The 22,112-nt window shown below is 42.4% G+C and overlaps 1 protein-coding gene across 1 annotated transcript in view; it reads left to right on the top strand.

Annotated features, from left to right (window-relative positions):
* Positions 1-22,112, top strand: part of cacna1bb (calcium channel, voltage-dependent, N type, alpha 1B subunit, b) — a 143,433-nt gene that overhangs the window by 63,381 nt on the left and 57,940 nt on the right. The window contains exons 9-16 of the mRNA XM_026297441.1: positions 6,085-6,188; positions 12,427-12,542; positions 12,657-12,746; positions 14,532-14,621; positions 15,719-15,940; positions 16,050-16,162; positions 16,311-16,423; positions 17,264-17,395. Coding sequence (XP_026153226.1) covers positions 6,085-6,188; positions 12,427-12,542; positions 12,657-12,746; positions 14,532-14,621; positions 15,719-15,940; positions 16,050-16,162; positions 16,311-16,423; positions 17,264-17,395 — 980 coding nt within the window. The remainder of the gene's footprint in view (positions 1-6,084; positions 6,189-12,426; positions 12,543-12,656; positions 12,747-14,531; positions 14,622-15,718; positions 15,941-16,049; positions 16,163-16,310; positions 16,424-17,263; positions 17,396-22,112) is intronic.

Below are 22,112 nucleotides of genomic sequence, written 5' to 3' on the forward strand. Positions count from 1 at the left end.
TGCATCAGCAGTTTTCTAATGAGCTAAATTAGTATAGCCAGTGGCCTTGATTGCCATATGCCCTGTATTTGCTCTCCTGCTGTGCACACAGACTAGTTTAATATCATTGCATGGCTCTGAGCCCAGTGCACTTTAAGGTGGAGTGAACTAATCAGATACACTAATCACATACATACTGTATAACATACATTCACATTTTCGAGACTAAAGCATGGCTCTTTGCACTGTTACTCAAAAGAGTTGGTGACTGTTATTTGCAAAAATCAGTTACACTTCTTCAGAATTATATATATCCTTCCTTTGTTTTACAACAGCTGTCACACAGGTGCTGTAATTGGAGATTCAAGTTTCCAGCATGAAATGGCCAAAATGTCTGCAAGTGTCAAAATAATTTAAATTAGAAAACAAAAAACTGTCCAGGAGCCAGTTGTAATTCCTGAAATGCAAGCAGTTCACAAGGCAGCAATAACAGAGCTATGTTCAATATTGCCCATTTGATAAGACAGAAAATGCATCAAAAAATTTGCAGTGCGACAAGGAATGAAAATTGAAAAGAAAGCCATAAAACACACATAAGTATGCAAACACACACATTCTAGCCTCAGTATTTGAAATAAATGTAGATGGAATCACAGATGTGTTTGCTTAGTGCCAGAGGCTGTTTGTAATATAGAATACTTGATCACTCCCTCTGTCCACATGTGATTATAAATTGATGTGATGGATGTCCTTCATTGTTGCCCAGTGGCCACAGTTCCAGTCCCTTCTTCCCTTCCCTTCCTGGCTTAGACTGCACAGCACAGAACTGTTGCAGTCTGCAGTTTTTCACAACCTTGGAACCTTCACAACCTTACATGAGGGGCCAGCGAGAGGCACTGGGGATCAAGAATGTCAACAACCACTGTTTCCATAGGGTCCTGCTGCACAAATGTTGTAGGTGCAAACTCCATAGCAATAAGAAAAAGTTAATAAATAATGAAATATGATGTGCTAGTCTTGTTATTGGGATCTCTATGGATTAAACAGTTTTGATGAAGTCTTTGGTTAACAATTCCCCATCTTAGGTACTATCTTGCTCATGTACTATCATGTTGCTGAAGTCTAACTTTATTTGGTCTACAGTATTTTCATAACAATTTATTTCCTCAGTCAGAGAGATCCTTTGTTTTTTAACCTCTGCTGTAAAACAGTAAGCAGGGTCATCTTGGCTGAGCCCAGAGAAACATCTAATAGATGAAAGCAAAAAAAAAAAGTGTTAACGCTCTGCTTCAGTAATCACACTAGTATTTTAAAAAAAAGTTTGTTTATTCTTTATAACAGAAAAAAACTAAGTTTTAAATATTCGATCGTCATGAGAAGTACAAAGTCAAATTGCATGTGCTCAATTGCAATGAGCTTGTTCAGCCTCGTAAATCTGAGAAAACTAGCAGCTCTAGGCTTCTGCAGCAGAGACCTTGCTGTGTTTCAGAATCTGTAAAAAAATTTGCACAAACTCAATTGGCCTCAGCTCATCTGCCTGAGCTCTCAGCTGAAGAATTAAGGCTCTGTCAACAGGAGAGAAAAGTCTTCCTTCCTTACCAGCTCTAAAGCCGATGCATTTCAGTGCATCTCTGCTGCATGTCTCCACCACACCAGGTGTCCCATGTTGCCCAGAGAAAGAGGCATTAAAATACTGCTGCCACTGCAAAGAGAAAATGGCTGCATGTTATAACATTTGGACCAAAGATACACCACAACCACAGGGCTAACAGCAGGCAGAAGAATAGAAAAACATTAAACCTTCATTGTTATTTGTTTATTTTTTCCATCAGTTGAGGGCTGTGCAACAAGTTGTAAACATAACATCACCTTATAAATTTAATGTGGCAGTGTCCAGCAGTATTGGAAGGTTTGTTTTTGAACTTTGAACAAAGACAGACTAGCTGTTTTCCTCTGCTGCAAGGCTTTATGATAAATTACAGCTTCTAATTTATACTTACTCAGTTAATTTATACTAATTTATACTTATAAAGTGTGACTGACATCAGTGTTCTCATCTTGGACAAATATCTCAAAATGACCATTTAAGCTTGATTTCATTAAACTAAGTGGTAGAGAGAATTGGACACAACGCAGATTTTGTGTAATGGGATGATACTGCTGAGGTGTTGGCCATGTACAAAAAGAAATGATGCAGGACCACAGAGTGAATGGAGGTGTGGGCTGCTGCTTCTCTGACAGCTGAAATGGAGGGTGTGCTATGTGTGTGTGTATTTGTCACATATGGATAATATAGATCTCCAGTGTGCTGTTTCAGCCACACTAAACCTCCCATCAAAATTACACCCAGCGTATGGCAACGCTTCCAAAGTGGTGACTTCAAAACATAGCCTGTCAGTCCGCAGTATTGCCCCCCTGCACACAGTCTGGGAGTGCACTTAAACATGCTGACCCCCAGATTCAGGACCCCCTGTGGGTAGCAAGCATGAACATGAGCCCTGTTGTAGCTCAGTCAAGCATCCAGTCATTACTACAGATCTCTTTGGATAATGCATAGCATACAATGTTATAAAGTATCACAATTATGCACATTTTCTTATTTGTTAACAAATAAAAGAAAATGTAATCTTATGTTTATATTAAGCAGAAATGTAGCTTAAAGTCAAGGTATGTCACATGACTTTTTTTTTTGTTCATAGACAAAGAACAACAATTTAAGTAAGAAATTTAAACACGTATGTAAACACTTAATAGTATCCTATACCAAAGCAAACACTATAAAATAAATAGTTGGCTAACATATCATCTAGTTAGCTATGCTGATGCACTGACTGCTTTGTCCTCCCTTTACTGTACTAAGCAGCTCCACTGCAAATTTCTCACAACACTTCTCTTCCTTCCTCTTTTATTTCAAACAGATATCCTTTGTTATGATGTGGTTGTTTCTGTTTCCGGTCCGACTTTTATTTTGGTTAGTTTCCTGTTTTCTCCTGTGTTGATCTCAGGTAGCTTTGTTTTTATTAGTTATATTACTTTCACCTGTGTTTGATTAGTTCTGTTCCACAATCTACAGTGGGTACGGAAAGTATTCAGACCCCTTTAAATTTTTCACTCTGTGTCATTGCTGCCATTTGCCAAAATCAAAAAAGTTCATTTTATTTCTCATTAATGTACACTCAGCACCCCATCTTGACAGAAAAAAACAGAAATGTAGAAATTTTTGCAAATTTATTAAAAAAGAAAAACTGAAATATCACATGGTCATAAGTATTCAGACCCTGTGCTCAGTATTGAGTAGAAGCACCCTTTTGAGCTAGTACAGCCATGAGTCTTCTTGGGAATGATGCAGCAAGTTTTTCACACCTGGATTTGGGGATCCTCTGTCATTCTTCCTTGCAGATCCTCTCCAGTTCTGTCAGGTTGGATGGTGAACGTTGGTGGACAGCCATTTTCAGGTCTCTCCAGAGATGCTCAATTGGGTTTAGGTCAGGACTCTGGCTGGGCCAGTCAAGAACGGTCAGAGTTGTTCCGAAGCCACTCCTTTGTTATTTTAGCTGTGTGCTTAGGGTCATTGTCCTGTTGAAAGGTGAACCTTCGGCCCAGTCTGAGGTCCTGAGCACTCTGGAAGAGGTTTTCTTCCAGGATATCTCTGTACTTGGCCGCATTCATCTTTCCTTCAATTGCAACCAGTCGTCCTGTCCCTGCAGCTGAAAAACACCCCCACAACATGATGCTCCCACCACCATGTTTCACTGTAGGGATTGTATTGGGCAGGGGATGAGCAGTGCCTGGTTTTCTCCACACATACCGCTTAGAATTAACGCCAAAAAGTTCAATCTTGGTCTCATCAGACCAGAGAATCTTATTTCTCATAGTCTGGGAGTCCTTCATGTGTTCTTTGGCAAACTCTATGCAGGCTTTCATGTGTCTTTCACTGAGGAGAGGCTTCCGTCGGGCCCCTCTGCCATAAAGCCCCGACTGGTGGAGGGCTGCAGTGATAGTTGACTCTGTGGAACTTTCTCCCATCTCCCTACTGCATCTCTGGAGCTCAGCCACAGTGATCTTTGGGTTCTTCTTTACCTCTCTCACCAAGGCTCTTCTCCCACGATCACTCAGTTTGGCTGGACGGCCAGGTCTAGGAAGAGTTCTGGTCGTCCCAAACTTTTTCCATTTGAGGATTATGGAGGCCACTGTGCTCTTAGGAACCTTGAGTGCTGCAGAAATTCTTTTGTAACCTTGGCCAGATCTGTGCCTTGCCACAATTCTGTCTCTGAGCTCCTTGGGCAGTTCCTTCGACCTCATGATTCTCATTTGCTCAGACATGCACTGTGAGCTGTAAGGTCTTATATAGACAGGTGTGTGCCTTTCCTAATCAAGTCCAATCAGTTTAATTAAACACAGCTGGACTCCAATGAAGGAGCAGAACCATCTCAAGGAGGATCAGAAGAAATGGACAGCATGTGAGTTAAATATGAGTGTCACTGCAAAGGGTCTGAATACTTATGACCATGTGATATTTCAGTTTTTCTTTTTTAATAAATTTGCAAAAATGTCTACATTTCTGTTTTTTTCTGTCAAGATGGGGTGCTGAGTGTACATTAATGAGAAATAAAATGAACTTTTTTGATTTTGGCAAATGGCAGCAATGACACAGAGTGAAAAATTTAAAGGGGTCTGAATACTTTCCGTACCCACTGTATATATACCACCTGTTTTCCTTTGTTTGTTGTCGGAGCATTAGTTAGTTAGTAAGGGATGCAACACCTGTGTCGTGCTAGAGTTTTATATTTGTTTTTCACCTGTCCAGTTTTTCTCTCGGACAGTGGATTCCTCATTTGTTGTGCCTGAGCCCTGGAAGATCCAGGAATAATAGAACCTACACTGTGTTCTTGGGTCCTACCTCTCCTCCTTTGTCACCGCGACCCACGTTTTATAACATCCTTTTGCACTGTCCAGTGCAATGCAGTATTCAGTTAGAGTAATGATATTAATTGATATGGAACAATTTATCCCCCTTTTTTAGATTATGATTTCTCTTTCTCCCCCAATATCCCTTAATGAGGGAAGGATGGAGTGTGCAGAAAGAGAGAGAGAGCAGGAAACAGGTGAGAAAGTGGACAGACAGTGAGGTCATCGGTTTATCCCCAAATCTTTGCAGTGGAATCCACGATTTCACATAACTAAGCATTGTCTTGATATATTATTATCAAATATGGATTCTTCTAAACTCTTCTCTAATTTATTCATGTCAAAAAGTCTGTTTGTTTTAATTATTAGATTTTTTTTTTTTTTGGTCTAATATACTGTATGTTTGTGATTGACAGCACAAATATTGTGTATCATACTCAAATGATCACAGGTGTAAATGCTTATGTGTATGTATTTTTGTGCATTGTACTTTTAGAACATGGTATGTTGTATTTCATTGTTATCTGGCCAAGATGACAGGTATAAATATCTTTTATACAGGGATAGGCTTGATGAATGTGAACCACCACAGATAACATGTTTGGCAGCAGCAGCAGCTCTGTGTGTGTGTGTGTGTGTGTTCGTGCGTGTGCACGCACTCGTGCTATATCTTAAAGTGTAAGTCATCACTCCCCCCAACAGTGTTTTGTGGTAGTTCATTCCAAATGAGTGTCTTTTGAGCTTTTTGTTGGTGTGACAATACTTGCTGAATTTGTTTGTTAGGAAGCACATGCAGATGAGGACAGACTTTTTTTTTTATTCCTTTTTAAATTAAAAGTTGATATTTTTCCAATGAGGAAAGTTCAGTCGGCCAAGTTAGTAAAAATACAATGTCATTCATAGCTGTGGATGGGAAATGGGAAATTAGGATAAAATTCCTCTATTCTCTTCTCAAGCTGGTTCATTCAGAAACAGCATTCCATTTGCATTTTATCTGGGGCATATTCTTCCATGTCTTACCTAAATGACTGTTTATAATTAAGCAAAATTTCTGGTGAAATGTTTATGTAAATCCCTAAAAAAGATGGTTTTAAAAAGTTATCATTTATTATTACTATCTGTGTGACCTTATGCATTTCAATGTTTTCCACTTCTTTTTTTCCTTGTGTGTGTGTGTGTGTGTGTTTGTGTATCCAGACCAACGATGTGGCAGGAAATGCCTGGAATTGGCTCTACTTTATCCCCCTCATCATCATCGGCTCCTTCTTCATGCTCAACCTGGTCCTTGGTGTCCTATCAGGGTAAGTAAACTCTGGCATTAAGATGTTAAACTTGTGTAATGGCTGGATTAAATTCCAGGTAAATTCCAGCTTAAAATAACATTTGCTTTGCACAAAGAGTAGTTTTAAAATAATATTTCTGTTCTTTAAGACATCATACTCTCAGATGAACTTCTAATTTATCATAACTATTTATAAACTGTGCTTGTAGTTTTCCACTGTTAAATAAAGCATAAATACATTTAATACTGTGTCAGATGTCACTTCTGTATTATGTTCATATGTTAAATACCCAGCCAATGTAAGCAGAAAGCAGGTTATTGCTTTGGGACAGTATCCTACCTAACATAACTACAGTGGTGAAGAGGGTTCTTTCTTCTTAGGGTCCTTTCTTTTTACAAACTAAAAATGTTAATTTAAAAAATGGTGAATTGAGGTTAAACTAATTAAGTCAACAGATTATCTACCTCTCCACTTCATCATCTGGCATGTCTCGATTTTACTTTCTGCCTCTCATCTCTCATTTCGTCATGAAAAGGCCGTGCTCTGTGGCATTAATCATGCCACATATCACATCTCTGGATCTGTCTGTCTCTTTTTCTGTATGAGGTCTCAAAGAGCCTCTGCTTGGCTGCTGTGACTTAAAGATCCTCGTCTCACCAAAATCTGGATGAAAGCACACATTTGTATGACGTTAGTCTGGAGGTTGCAAGATTGTGTTTTCCAAGATGGGGAGTGGTTTACTTTTTAGCCCTTAGGTTCTACTGTTACAAGCATGTCCACCATACGTTTTCATTAATGTTTTATATACTGTGGTTTGTGTTTCATGATGCCATTTCATCTTTCTGTTTTTTATAAAAACACAAACATCAGATTTTAACTGACCAGTAAAAGGAAGTGATCATCTAGTCCAGTTGCTAATAAATTATCTCTTATTTGTAGTCCTGTTAGCATCAGGTGATGTAACAATAATTAACGTGTGACAGTGCAGACCAGTGGAATTGTGCTGTAGGTACAATAGCTGTGTCTTTATACTGTTTCTCTATGCTGGGCGATAACAGCAATCTTGCAGCTTCATTGCATGTCAGACCCTGGAAGATGGATCTAATGACCCTGGAAGATGGATCTAATGAAATCTTGGTTGCGATGTGTCTGTACATCAGTGACTGTACATCAGTTTTGAAACATGGTAGATTGTGTGGCAAATGTCTGGTGAATAGTGAGGTTATTATGTAAATGAGAAAATCAATGCATGTAGGGACATGTGCTCTACTTCATGCACCAAAACGAGAGTTACATATGTAACTGCGGTTCTATTTCATCCTTTCAGACCACCAGAAGGTGGTGCTGCAAGCACTGAATGTTCCCTTCGCGCATGCGCAGTTCGAGTAATTATATCAACAAAGTCACGTGTGACCCTGGATGACCCCCAGAGGTGTTATATTCTGGCGTCATCCAAGGCTCTGTTCCTACAGATTCTTCTCGCGCCAACGCAAGCATGGTGACATGATATTGCAGCCACATAAACTTTCAAGGTAGAGAGGGACCGGCCCCTCTCCAGGAGGGACTGAATGAAATCCAGGATCGTGGCCACTGGGCAAGATACTGGATCCTCCGCACGCTCAACACACCACTGTGAGAACAGCTTCCACCTGTTCTCATACTGCAGGGCGAGTGGACAGTGCCCTCGTGTTCAGGATGGTCTGCCAGACAGGGTTGGAGAGAACTGCCTGTTGCAGTTCGGACCCTCCAACGGCCAAACCCACAGCTGGAGACGTCGAGGATTGGGGTGCCAGATCCTCCCTCCCAGCTGGGACAGAAGGTCTTCCCTGTGCGGAAGGCACCATGGCGTGCCGCGACAGAGTTCGCGCAGTAGTGGGAACCATGGCCGCGCTGGCCAGAAGGGGGCCACCCATAACAATCTGTGCCCCTCCCGAAGAACCCTCTGGAGTGTTGGAACCACCAGGGATAGTGGTGGGAAGGCATACATAAGACCCCGAGGCCAGGGATGGGCTAGAGCATCCTGGCCCAGGGGGCCTGTCAGCCCCACCAGGGTAAACCAGAGGGGACAGTGCGTCGACTCCTGCGAGGCAAACAGATCCACCTCTGCCCTGCCATAGAGGCTCCAGATCTTGCGTACCACCTCCGGGTGCAGACGCCACTCTCCTGGTGGGGGTACCTGCCCAGAGAGGTAGTCTGCAAGCTGGTTCCTCCCTCCTGGTAGGTACACTGCCCGCAGGCTGGACAGGCGTGGGGCAGCCCTTACCAAGAGGTCCCAGGATGCCTTCAAAAGCTGAGCCAACCTGGTCCCCCCTTTGGTGATTGATGTGATAGACGGTCGAAGTATTGCCCGAACGTATAAGCACATGGCTTCCCCTCAGATATGGCAGAAAATACCTGAGGGCTAGATGTACCGCCCGCAGTTCCAACACATTGATGTGGTCGGTGCGTTTCCTTACAGGCCACTGCCATCCGTAGAGACAACTTCTCTCCGCGACACTACAGCACCCATGATGTAGGGCAGTGACCTGCCCTGCCTGAAGCGACGGAGCAGGCGAAGAATGTCGCCCACCCGAGTCGGGGTTGGGCGAGCCATCATGGAGATTGTGTCCAAGGACATCCCGATGAAAGTCACTGACAGAGGGGATCAGACAGCTCTTGTCCAGATTGACCCGGAATCCTAACCTGGCCACGTGGGACAACAGACGAGCCGTGTCCTGAGTGGCCTGAGCCTGGGATTTGGCGCAGACCAGCCAATCGTCCAGGTATGGCAACGGCCTGACCTCCCGGGCTTGCAAGGGAGCAAGAGCTGCCTTTACACACCGAGTGAACACCCGTGGTGAAAGCGACAGGCCGAATGGGAGCACCCTGAATTGCCAGTGGCATCCCTGGTATGCGAAGTGGAGAAACCGCCTGTGCAGTGGTGAAATGGGGACGTGGAAGTAAGCGTCCCTGAGGTCTATAGAGGTGAACCCGTCCCCACTGGCGACGGTCTGCAATACCTCTGTCACGGTCAGCATATGGAACGGCAAAACTTTCAGATACCTGTTGAGCCTTCATAAGTCTAGAATCGGGCGGAACCCGCCCGTCTTTTTTGGAATGAGAAAGTATGGGGAATAGAACCCTCTGGGTTGTAACAGAGGGTCTACTACCTCGATCGCACCCTTGGCGAGGAGGGCAGAAAGCTCCTGATCCAACGCCAGGGCTTTTGCTGGGTCTCTGACGATGGTCATTTTGACCCGGTTCGAAATAGGGGGCCGGCGTTGGAACTGCAACTTGTACCCATGAGTCTGAAGTGAGAGCAGCCCAACAGCTGAGGTGCTGTTTGGTGAAGCTCCCGACCGCCGGCCCGAACGTTTCATCCCCTGCCCCAATGGCCCTTAGAGGCTTTGGGGGGGCGACGGGGAAGACGCTGGGCCCAAGGCTGTTCTGGCGAAGGACGGGCTTGATCTTGAAAGCCCCTGCCCACCCTCAGCGCCCGCTGATGCTGGTAAGGACCAGTAGCAGGGTGGGTTCTACGCGGCAGCCGGTCCCTCGGAGCTGTAGTCCGAGCTCTGAATGTGGGTGGAGGAGCCATGGGTCTACTGAGGCTCGACAGCTGCTGTCTGGTCTCCCGAGCCTGCATGGTGCGCTCCAGCGCTGCCAATGCAGCTGCCCCAAACTACGGAGAACTTTGCGACACTGCTCAGTCAGTGCTGACTGTGCCAGCCATATCTGACGCCGAGTCTGGACCAGAAACGACATCATCCTACCCAGCTCACGGGTTAAGAGGGTCCCCCCGGTGTCAGCAGTGCCAACCTGGCTAATCTCCGTGCACGAGGCAAGTAGCTGCAGTTCATACATGGGTTGTCAGATAATCTGTCCCTTAGGTGATCCGGGCCGAGGCAGGCCGGGCAGAGGTCTTGCCCATCATTCGGCTGAAGTATGTCACCACAGGTCGCACAGCAGTGCCGTGTGTATTCCCTTCTTTTTGTAAATTATAAAGAAAGCCGTTACAGCGTCTCAGCCGCAGGGGAGAAACGATGTAGTCAAACCCAATTGGGAGCGGGGAGCGCCAACGCTGCCGTCACCAGTAGTGGCTGAAGGTGCCGCCTGTATTTCCTTCTTTCTTTTTGTTTTTTTGTAAATTATAAAGAAAGCAGCTACAGCGTCTCAACCGCAGGGGATAAACGATGCTGCAAAACCAAATTGGGAGCGGGGAGCGCGAACGCTGCCGTCACCAAGAGGTGATGAGATCACTCCTATTCGAAACAACTATGGCGCTCCCACCGCCGCAAGAAAACGATGAGTTTAGTGACCTAAGAGGGAGCGGGGAGCGGAAATGCTACCGTCCCCCGTAGAGGCTTCAGTTGTAGCCCTGTCAAAGAAATCAACTGCAGCGGTTCAACCACAGTGAAAACCACGCTGCGCCAAAGCAAAGTGGGAGAGGGGAGCACGAACGCTGCCATCACCAGTATACGGTCACACTATCGAACCGAAAAAGAACTACGGTGCTTCTACTGCAACGAAAAAACGATACGGAAGTCACCTAGTGGGAGCGGAGAGCGCAAACGCTACCGCCACGAGTAAATGTTTGTGATATTGATAACCGGGACGCCGTTATGGCTGCCTGCGCAGCAATCAAACCATGCAGCAAACAACAAGTATGAGAGGGGAGCGGAAACGCTACCGTCACCACCAGTACACAAATTACTTCTACGAAAAATAACTACGGCGTTTTCCCCGAGGCAACAACCAATGCGTCCAATGCCGAAAAAATGGGAGAGGGGAGCGCGACCGCTACCGTCACTAACAAATTGGGCACGCCAAACAGAAAACAACTTTTTCTGCTGCGGTACATCCACAGCGAAAAAGCGCACAATTATTACCTCCTGGGTAATGTATCAGCGAGAAACTCCCGAATCCACAGTCGCAGCCCCTGGAGGGCGGAATCCCGCTTCTCCGACCACTGTGGTCACGGAGCTCCCAGCAACTGGTAAGGAGTGTGCCGCTTGCTAAGCAATCGGCCACCATGCGAACCGTGCGCGAGAAGAAAAGAGGAACAGAGCCTGGGATGACGCCGGAATATATCACCTCATCCAGGGTCACACGTGACTTTGTTGATATAATTACTCGAACTGCGCATGCGCGAAGGGAACATTCAGTGCTTGCAGCACCACCTTCTGGTGGTCTGAAAGGATGAAATAGAACCAAACTTTGGCCATATCACTGGCTCCGTTTTTGTTTTGTTTCAGTTGTATTGGAAACTTTATCCAGAAACATTGCTTATAATGCTCGATTCTGACTGGGCAATTTACAGATGTATTGGTCCGGGGTCATAGATACAGCCATATTGTGAGAGACTGCTCAGAGTGATTTCCATTCCTCTAATGATTGTTAAATATAAAGCTACAGTACAGCCAGGAGACAGTCAGCATAATGACTGGAAACTGAGGGAAATGGCTAAAGCAGCCTGGCTCTGTCCAAAGGTTAGAAAAAAGGGTGCGGTTGGTGCTTGTCAGATCTCATTTGTCTAATCCATCTTCTGATCACATGGAGGTTATGAGGCTAACAGCAGAAACTGAGGAACAGGGACAGAGTTCCTGCTTTTGGCAATGAAATAATCCAGCACATAACCTCCCATAAAACTACAACTTGTTTTTACTTTTTGTTTTTTGTATCAATTAAAAAAAATATGCAACATGTTTACTATTGAGCTTTAGAGGCCACATATTGACTTTTTTTCCTGCTTCCAGTCTTGATAAATTATGTTACCTTCTTGTCGCAGGAAGAACGTCAATAAGTGTTTCCCCCCTTTTACCTATTCCCTTAATTAAATGTGTTGACCAAAAATTGACATTTCAATCTGTCCTAATCTATAAATTTGTTTGGAATTGATGTTCCAGAAAATCAATGTGAAATTGCGTATGCTGTAATAAGTAAGCAGCCATGAAATTACATTATGGCCTGTCATGCCAGGACATCAAACGCAGTTTTTCTTGTTCAGCCACACATTTCAATGTTGCAGAGATATCTACTCAGAGAGCTACAGACGTCTTCTTTCTTGCTCCCCACAGGGAAAAATCCCACAGATAAACATATTTCATTTATTTCTATGATGCAGTGTCTTGCAAACACATTACTCTTGAAATGTACATAATCCTTTTTGCTGCTGTGAATGTATGTGGTGGTTTGCTCTTGGAAGAGTAATTTAAATCCAAGTTGAAATGTTGAATCTATTTATTTTTCTATGTGAAAATTTGTTTTTATGTTTCCACAGAGAGTTTGCCAAAGAACGAGAGCGTGTGGAGAAGAGGCAAGAGTTCCTGAAGCTTCGGAGACAGCAGCAAATAGAGAGAGAGCTCACTGGATACTTGGAGTGGATCTGCAAAGCAGGTCAGATTCATCTCTGAAACAGTGTGAGAACTGGTGTTTGCGTGTTGGTTGTATTAGATAAACATGACAAATTGTTAGAAAAGCCATCTTTTCTCTTTCTCTCTCCTGCTGCAGAGGAGGTGTTGCTGGAGGAGGAGGATGAAATTGCAGAGGAGAAGTCCCCGCTGGACGGTGCGTGGTACAAGAGGAAACAAAACCTTCCAGGTGAAAACAGGGCTGAATATCTGCTGCCTGCTTTACCATGGTCCATCAGTGCAGGGGGCCGATGGTAAACCAGGTACAGAGAGGTACAGTTACATCTACATCCAGCGAGTATGGCATCAATGTGCTGTGCATTAATCATTTCAGAATCATCATGAATGTGATCTAATTCTCCTTTCCCTGTGGAGTGAAGTGCAGGTTTAATTGAAATGGTTCAAAGGCCTGGTGCAGTGTTTTTTTACTGCCATTTACAGGTATTTTCATATGTACAGTGGGAAAATATGGAGCTGGTTTAAGGGCAGTGAATATTTATGTTGGATCCAGTTAAAGTTCAAAGTTACAGTAGCCAAGTTGGACAGTAATGTTTTTCTTTGATATGCATAAATACTCGGAGTATTTGACAAGATATTTAAACCATTTTCTTCAAACTTACATAAAGTTTTACATTTCATAGAATTAGCATTACAGTATAACATGGAGAGCCTAACATGATAACCTAATATACTCTAAAGTATAAAGTGTAAATAGTTTCCTTAGTTACATTAATGCTCATTGTGTAAATGTAAAATGTGTTGTTTGTAGCCAGTGAGCTAATGATATGTAAAATTCAATCACATAATCACAGGTTATGATCAGTGTTTGCCTTAATTTCAAAAAGGGAACACTCCTTCTTTCTCTCTCACTTTCTCTATCCCACACTCCTCTTCTTTCTCTCTCTCCCTTACCCATAAAGCCAGTTCATCATGCTGGTCTGAAGGCGCAGGTTATTAAGTGGGACTTTCAGCGATAGGATGACTGGATTTATTAATTATTACTGTAAATTCCCGCTGCCTGACACACACACACATACATAGATATAGATCTGCCAGTAAATAGACACAAATCCATGCTAATGGTTCTGCTAAAGCGCCAGCAGCATTGTTCTCTCATTCGGTTACATTTTGGGGATTCAGATGTCTCAGTCCACAGCTGTTGAAAACCCACTGTGATAGCATATGTCAGACCAATGACGGGTATGAGCACAGTCTCAGTCATAGCCAACAGACTCAATAGGGTTAGTTTTAAATTAATTTGTTGTGTGTGTTCTTAAAGAACATACACACCATTTACTTAGACTTTTGATGAAAAGAAATTGAGGAAATTATCCGTTATCCTATACCTTTATCCTATTTCTTGAAACAGGTTGAAACAAGTTGAGATTTGAAGTTGGCAGATTGTTTCACTTGTTTTAAGAAAAGAAGGTTTTTAGCTTTCAGTTGTAAACAGAGCTGATAGCAGAAATGCAGTTTCTCAGTCTCAGAGCCTGGTTTGCAGTCTGCTTCTGCCTCCCTGCAGCGTTTTCAAGTGGAGAATCAGGGTTATAGATTCTGAGACGCAGCCCACCATTACAGCGACACAGAGCTGGTCACACGACGATCACATTCATGTCATGCTGGCAGTTTTTCATTCCTAGGCTGGCTTCAAGCAGGAAGGCAGAACATCTCCGAATGAAAAATGTGACTGATGCCTGCTATTCATAGCTTCCAATTAGCTCACACCTTCCACTTTGCCATAGACACACACACACACTGCATACTGTGGTGTGCTGAAATAAAATTTTGTGTTTAAATAAAATTTTAATAAAACGCTGTTTTTTTTTTGTTTTTTTTACCCCAGTTGACTATTCACTTTCAGTTTATATTAAACACATTTTCACAACAGAACATCACCGTTCCTGCATCACTATGATCTTATTTTAAAACTCATGTGATCATTTTCCCCTTCCTGTCTGTGCTATCCTCTTTACAGTCCTGAAACGAGGCAAAGCCAAGAAAGGTAGAAATGACCTGATTGGTGCTGAGGAGGGGGAAGATCCTTTTGCAGATATCTCCTCTGTTGGTAAGCCTTACATCTTTTTTACCTAAAGCCCACCAGCAGATTCCTCCTGACCTTCACATGCTGTGTGTTTACAGAGTTGACCTTTATAATAACAGCAACTGTAGCAGCCTGTCTTCTACAGTGAACATAAGCATGCCCTCTGACTCTCTGGTCTCCATTCACCAGATTAGTGTGTCATGCCATTTCAGTCTTATAAAACATGTTGGTGAATATATCATGTAAACTTAACACTGCAGATTATAGAAGCAGATCTAGCACTATCTAGATTTGGACAACTAAAGCTGTTTCTCCTGGCTGTAGAAACATTTCAGCTTGAGGGAAAAGAATTATAATTAACTTTTCTAATTAGACTGTTCAATGAAAAGAGCAAGAGAATTACCTCCAGCATATTAAAATTAGACTTTTTGATATTAATGGACTTCACGGTCCCACACAAAGACAACAACTAATTACTTGTCTGTGGGATGGAAATAAGTAGGAGCATAAAATATTAAACGACTTTGTTACCTACAGTTTAAAAATGCTTCTTTTTTTCTACTAACTATCTTCTCCCCTGGCTGTTTTTCATAAAATGAATGCCAATAGATGCACTACACACTATTTTTTAAATGAGCTGCTGCAAGTAAAATTCAAGGAGTCTTCAGGTGATTTCACGCTTTTCATCCTGTCCCTTGGGTAGGTTCTTTTACTTTTTGTTCAGCTTACAGTTGTGACCTCAAACATCTTTCAAATACTGCTGTGCTTCCTGAAAACTAATGTAGAGATAGTAGTGCAGTTGTAGCTCGTATGGCTCAGTTGAAACTCTGTACATAAACATGTGGGTGACCTGAGGGGCAAGTGCAATCCTGGTGTAACTTGACAAAACTGGCACAGAAAGAGCCTTCATATCCAGCACTGAAAATGTAAACTGAAAGGAAGAATATGATACTTTCTACAGACATTGCTGGTTAAAAATAAACGATGGGAATAATGAAGATGTGGGTGCTAATCATCACAGTACCAGTAAATAGACAAGAGAAACACACAGTGATTCAATGCAAAACTGTAAAGCTGTGACAAATATTCAACCTCTCTCACCTCTTCGTCATCACGTCCAGCTCCTCCTGGCTCTCCGTTTGGGCGAGCCAGTGTGAAAAGCAGCAGCAAGATGGACAGCTCCTCTTATTTCCGACGTAAGGAGAAAAGGATCCGTTTCTTCATCCGACGCATGGTGAAAGCTCAGAGCTTCTACTGGATCGTTCTGTGTCTGGTGGGCCTCAACACTCTGTGTGTGGCCATAGTCCACTATGATCAACCCGAGTGGCTTACAAGGGCTCTCTGTAAGTCACACTAATACACACACTTATTGTCACATGTTTATTCATGTTGACAGCCCATAACACTATTTTTTTTCCCTTGACTTTGTTACCGTGTCCATGGTGCAAACAGACACAACAGAGTTTGTGTTCCTGGGCTTGTTTCTTACTGAGATGACCTTGAAGATGTATGGCCTTGGACCGAGGAACTATTTCCACTCGTCCTTTAACTGTTTCGATTTTGGGGTAGGTAACACAGATAGATAGTAGATGCTAACCAGCGGTGCTAGTTCCAGATGATAACCGGGTCATTATTTTAAAGTGTTTTAAATGGCTTGCTGAAACAGAACCAGATGCAGCAGCTTATGACTTTATCCTATGCTCTTCTCTCCAGGTTATTGTGGGAAGTATTTTTGAGGTGATCTGGGACATGATTAAACCAGGAGCATCATTTGGTATCAGTGTGTTGAGAGCCCTCCGACTGCTCAGGATATTCAAAGTCACCAAGTGAGTGCATGTGCAGAAAACACACACAATAAACCTCAAGCAATAAACACAATATGCTTTAATAGAGAACCCAGTGCTTTCATTTTGTGCACGTCTCACAGATTTTAAAGATTGCACCAGATTTTCCTCTTCACTAATCTGTTGTGATTAAATTAGCCTTTTTGACATAATGTATTGTAAATGTGAATGCACTGCACTGAGCCATATGGCATAATGTGGCACACTGTGTATGTAGCAAAAATGTTCTTTCAGTTGAAGTTCAACACTAATGCAGGGAGACTATGGCAAGTTTGGACTTCTGTACTTGGGCTCTGGGTACCAAACTCATGAGGACAGGACAACACTCTGGATCGTAGTAGTAGTACCAGTAGCAATGCAGTAGTAGTATGCCAAAGTCATGTAAATTAAAGTGAAAACCTGACTAGACTGACTAATGAGCACATCTACTATAGATCTAAAGTCCAGTATATTCTTTGAAATGTTGAAAATTAAAAGCTGTATGTTTTTATATTACGGTAGCAGCACTTTCATCCAGGCCTTTCTCAGTTCTTTTCTCTCTGAACTGCCAACCCTGTTAAGAGACTGATGCCAATCCTTTTATTTCATTAGATTATCTGTAATCATGTGATTCACTGAAACTGGCAGCTGTAGACCCTGAGACACTCATTTGTTTTATGCCACCTACAGCTGTCGCTGTCAGTTTGGTTAAGTCTTTTCTCAAGATGTGTTCTGTGATTTTCCCTGCTTGTCTGAAGGTTTTTGTGCTTAGAAATTAACTGTTAAGTTATTTTGTGTCCCTACAATCCTAAGTCACTCTATATGTTTGCTGCTTCCTCAAAGATACTGGAATTCTTTAAGGAATCTTGTGGTTTCCCTCCTCAATTCCATGAAGTCCATCATTAGCTTGCTCTTCCTCCTCTTCCTCTTCATCGTGGTCTTTGCTCTGCTGGGCATGCAGCTCTTCGGAGGACAGTGAGTAATTTGTCTAACTTGTTCTGCACTCCTGCCCACCCCCCCCTTTCATCCATCTACCGTTCAAGACACAGACACACACAGACACACAGACATACACAGACACACAGACACACACACGCACACACAGACACACACAGACACACACACACACACACACACACACACACACACAGACACACACAGACACACACACACACACACAGACACACACAGACACACGCAGACACACACAGACACACATTCTCTTCTCCTCTGCCTGATTCTCAATCTGACCCTGTTCCCTGCGTGTGATCCATGGCCTGGTGCTGGAGCTTTGGCAGACATGTTGACGCCACAGGTAGCTGGCAGAGCAACAGCACTGACTGTAGCCCTTTGAGATCACTCTCAGCAGGAACTCCATGTCTTCTAATGACAGGATCACTTCATGACTCTGGGCTGGTTGCAGTTAATGAAAGCCCTGGCATCCAGCTTTGTCTGACTCAGCTCACACACATTTTACTCTCTCTCCTCAAATATCACCTCACATCACACTGACTCTGTTTTGGCCACACAGGTTGACTGTCATCTATTTTTGTTTTTTATTATAGTAGGCTACATCAACAACATTTGAGCTCTTTTTGAGGCCTGAGGTAAGTTGACTGGGAATTGGAAAATTAATTAGGAGCAGCAATTCAAGTTTGTTTAAACTATGTTTTTCTAGTGGGTTACAACAACATAATACTCACAAAGCATACTGTTGAGAGCAACAGTTCTACAGTAAACGCACAAAGGGTTAACCACACTGTCAACCTCTTTAATCAAAACTAAAGTTGAAAGCAGATACAGTTGGAGAGTGCATAATGTGGGCAATGTCACGTTAATTGGTCAGGAATAACAAATAATACTTCATTGATACAGGGTTATTACCAGCAGAAATAGGTAAAACTCTGGGAATGAGATAGAAGCTGTAATGAAGCTATTGTCCTTTAAACTTAACCATGTTTGTAAGGTTTATGGGATAATTTGATCTGATACTGGTCATTGATCTATGGCCTGTGGTTATGCTCTTGTGACCATGTGAATAAAGATTGTTGTCAAGCAAAGGACAAAGTAGTTAAATGTTGTTTTAACATTGAGAAATATCTTGGGGGGTGTTAGAGTTTGATGGTTGACTACCATTAAACTCTTTGAATTGCAATAAGTAATTTAAAGAGCAGTAGGACTGAATTTGTTGCTTCTGTGACAAACATGATCATGTTGCTGTAATCTCACCTGCTTTTACATGTGAGAAACATGGCTAATCTTGCAAATGAAAGACCATTCCTATTGGATTCTGGGATATGGCCAGTAAACTGCTTGAAAAAAGACATGATGTAATCTATACTCGCAAACTGCTAAACCAAGGAATTATTTACAGACTTTGAAAGCACTGACCTCAGATTGTCTGACTGTACAGTTCACAGTCACGTGTCTTGATACATTTGCCAGCCTCGCAGCAGGTGGTGTGCTCTCTCAAGTGAAATGTCACTTTCACATGAGGTCACGTCACCTCAGACTGACAACCTTCACGAACACCACAGCACCACTGGATGTCTTTGAAGAAGCAGGCTGTTGCCGTGGCACCAAGCCTTAAACTCAGTCCTCGCCATCATTAGTGCTGCATCAGTGTCTGGTGATGGACAAGTGTGAGATGAACGTGACACGCACATGGTGCTTCCATGCCAGCCGAACACTTCAGGCCAAACATACCTTTCTCTACAAATAAGCTCTGTACTAATATCCATGCTCAATCTAAAATTGTACCCAAATCCTCCAAATATAGGTATAATAATACCTATAAAATAGGTATAACTACTCTTGTTGTGCTTGCAAGTAATGACACTTAATGTTTCCGAAAATTTGGGATTATATCAAAACCAAAGTATACGAGGCGAACATATAGTTGAATGAACAATAAAAGGTTAAATGGCTTGTTAGGATGAAGAAGAATTACTTTGTTGTATTCAGATGTTATTTTTGGCTTAGATATTATGTTCCCTCTCTCAAAACACCAAAGTAATCTCCCGGTATAATTGTGAGAATTGGAAGATAAACAACTTTAGGCAGAGGCGCATCTTCCTGCTGGGACTCACAGGACATCACTGAAAAAAACATATGTGATAAGCTCAAAGGAAATGTGCAGGATTTACTGTAATAGAATAATGTTTTTTCCCTGGTTTCTGCTTTGTGGCTTTTCGGTTTTAAAGGCACAGACATTCTTTGTTGATTAACTCTCACTTGTCAGACAGAAGAGGGATTCCGTTAAATATTTGCAGAGATAAACTTCAACCAATCCCCATAATTTCGTGGCTCTTGCAGTTGTTTGAAGTCCTCACGGTCATTCATGAGAACTGAGCAAACTGGAAGAATGTCAGTTTCATCAATAACAGCAGATTTTGCATAGAAATAAACAATTTGAATATTTAGGAATATTTTTAAAGGGCAGCCTCACAACCAGAAGGTCGTTCCACCACCCTCTGCACAGTAAGTGGTATAGATGCATAGAAATAATAAGGTTCTTCTAACTGTGGGACGATGGGGGCAGTCTTGCTTGACTGGAACTTGACTTTTCTCCTCAAGCAGTACAGGTTCTTCCAGGCTCTGTATCACACTCAGTAAGCTTTTCTAGTTGTTCTTAAGTAACCAAATTCCAACCATTTCTAAACTAACACTTTATGGAACATATTAACAGCACTACTTGATATGGTTACCTCATAAATGGAATAGATGTCAAAAGATGTGTTAAACATCCTGGATAACTAACTGCACAGGCATTATTTCAAAATCTAAAACTTTTACTCATATGGAATCTAAGATTTAAGATTAATTTCATCTGTTAAATTGCAATTTGCAGTCACCAGAGTTTGCTGCATAATAGCAGCAAACATTTGCTAATTATGCAAATATTTGAAAATGTTAGCATAATTAGTATTAAATGTGCTGCAGTTTCAGAATTTTTTTTAAACAAAAAGCTCTGTGTTTGTATTCAGCCTTTCATTGTAAAGTACAAGCCTGTTTAATTCTATGACATGAAAAAGAAAGACATGGCATCCTGCAGCCCTATAAGATGTCATGTCTTTCTTTTTCATGTCATAGTTGCTGTGCTCTGCAGTTTTTCCCACTTCTTCCAGTATCCTGCAGCTGTTATCTCTAGTCCATATATAGATGCTTGTGTGTTCTCTGTGATTTGTGTTGCATTGACCAATAAAAATGTAAACATGCTGTTAATGTCTGAAGGATTAGACATTGAGGGTGGGGGGCGGGCGAGGGCACAAAATTATGGTGATGGCGGTGGTGACTCTTGTTTTCCGGATTGATTTATTGGAGTCCCGTGTTGATGCCGTGTGGAAGCCAGCATGCTCCCAATCCCTGTTATCAGAGTAAACAGAGGCTGGCGCACACAAGCGCAGCAAGCAAGCCTCCGCCTCCACTCCCTGCACTGGGCCCACTAATCCTCAGGAAAGAGGAGAGGATGAAGAGAGAAGTGAGGCACAGAGGAAGAGAGAGTGGGGAGCAGGCAGGGCGAAGAGGGAAGAAATGAAGAGAAGGATGTAATAACAAAAGTGATGGAGGAATAAGCATTTACTGGATGGGGTTATGGGGATGCAGTAATGAGACAGAAACGGATAAAGGCACCACAAGAACAGTGTAGGGAGAGAGCATTTGATGACATACCAAGGGAAAAAAGGCTGATTGAATTGGTTTCCTCTCCCCATCCTCCTCCAACAACTTCTGTCCATCTCTCCCACTCAACCTCCCTCATGAATGCCCAGTACATATAGAGCAATACACTCTGTCTGATAGTATTGGCCATTGCTGGGTTTTTACAGATTCAACACAAGTATGTGGACACTCAATCACTACACTTGTGAGATTGTTGCACATCACACTCCAAAACCGTGGGCATTAATCTGCTGCTGTAACAGCCACTGCTCTTCTGGAAAGGTTGCAGGAATTTGACCACATTCAGCCACACGACCATTAGAGTGTTTTAGCACTGATGTTGAAGTCATGTTTCAGTTCATCCATAAGGTGTTTGACGTGGCTGATGTCAGGGCTCTGTGCTGCCTAGTCAGTTCTTCTACACCACACTGAGAAAACAGTTTTTATATGGAGTCATGTTGAAACAGCATTTGTATAGATCTAAACTCAACTTGTTGATTATTCTTTGTAAAATATTGTCAGATATTGTCAGATGTAATATCTGCTACATCTTCATCACAAAATATTTCTATGTCCAAAAAATGAATTTTATCTCAATTTATGATATTGGAACCCCCCCCCCAGAAAACCAGGTGTCATTTCCATTATCTTCTAATTTTTACACACCCCCTCCTTCCTCTATCCTCTCTTCTTTCGTGTGTTTTTGTCCCTCAGTACTGTATATTAGTCTACCATCTTGCTCCATGTGACGCTGCTTAACACAGCATCACATGCTTGGGGCTGTTGATTGTCGTATACAAGTAATTTCAATCACTTGTTTGAATTTGAAATCTTTAAACTCATATGAAGTCTTTTTGTGGGTAAGTATTTGCACAGTGCTTTTATAAACATTCAATTCACCATTGCTGCATAATTCATAATGCTTCTTCTTCAGTATTTTTTATTGTTATTCAGAACTACTTTCACACACCTTGTTACCAAATGATGCTCCAGATGGAATTATTCATATTTGATGTATTTGGATAAGATAAGC

The sequence above is a fragment of the Mastacembelus armatus genome, chromosome 12, assembly GCF_900324485.2.
Source record: "Mastacembelus armatus chromosome 12, fMasArm1.2, whole genome shotgun sequence".
In the NCBI taxonomy this organism is placed as follows: Eukaryota; Metazoa; Chordata; class Actinopteri; order Synbranchiformes; family Mastacembelidae; genus Mastacembelus; species Mastacembelus armatus.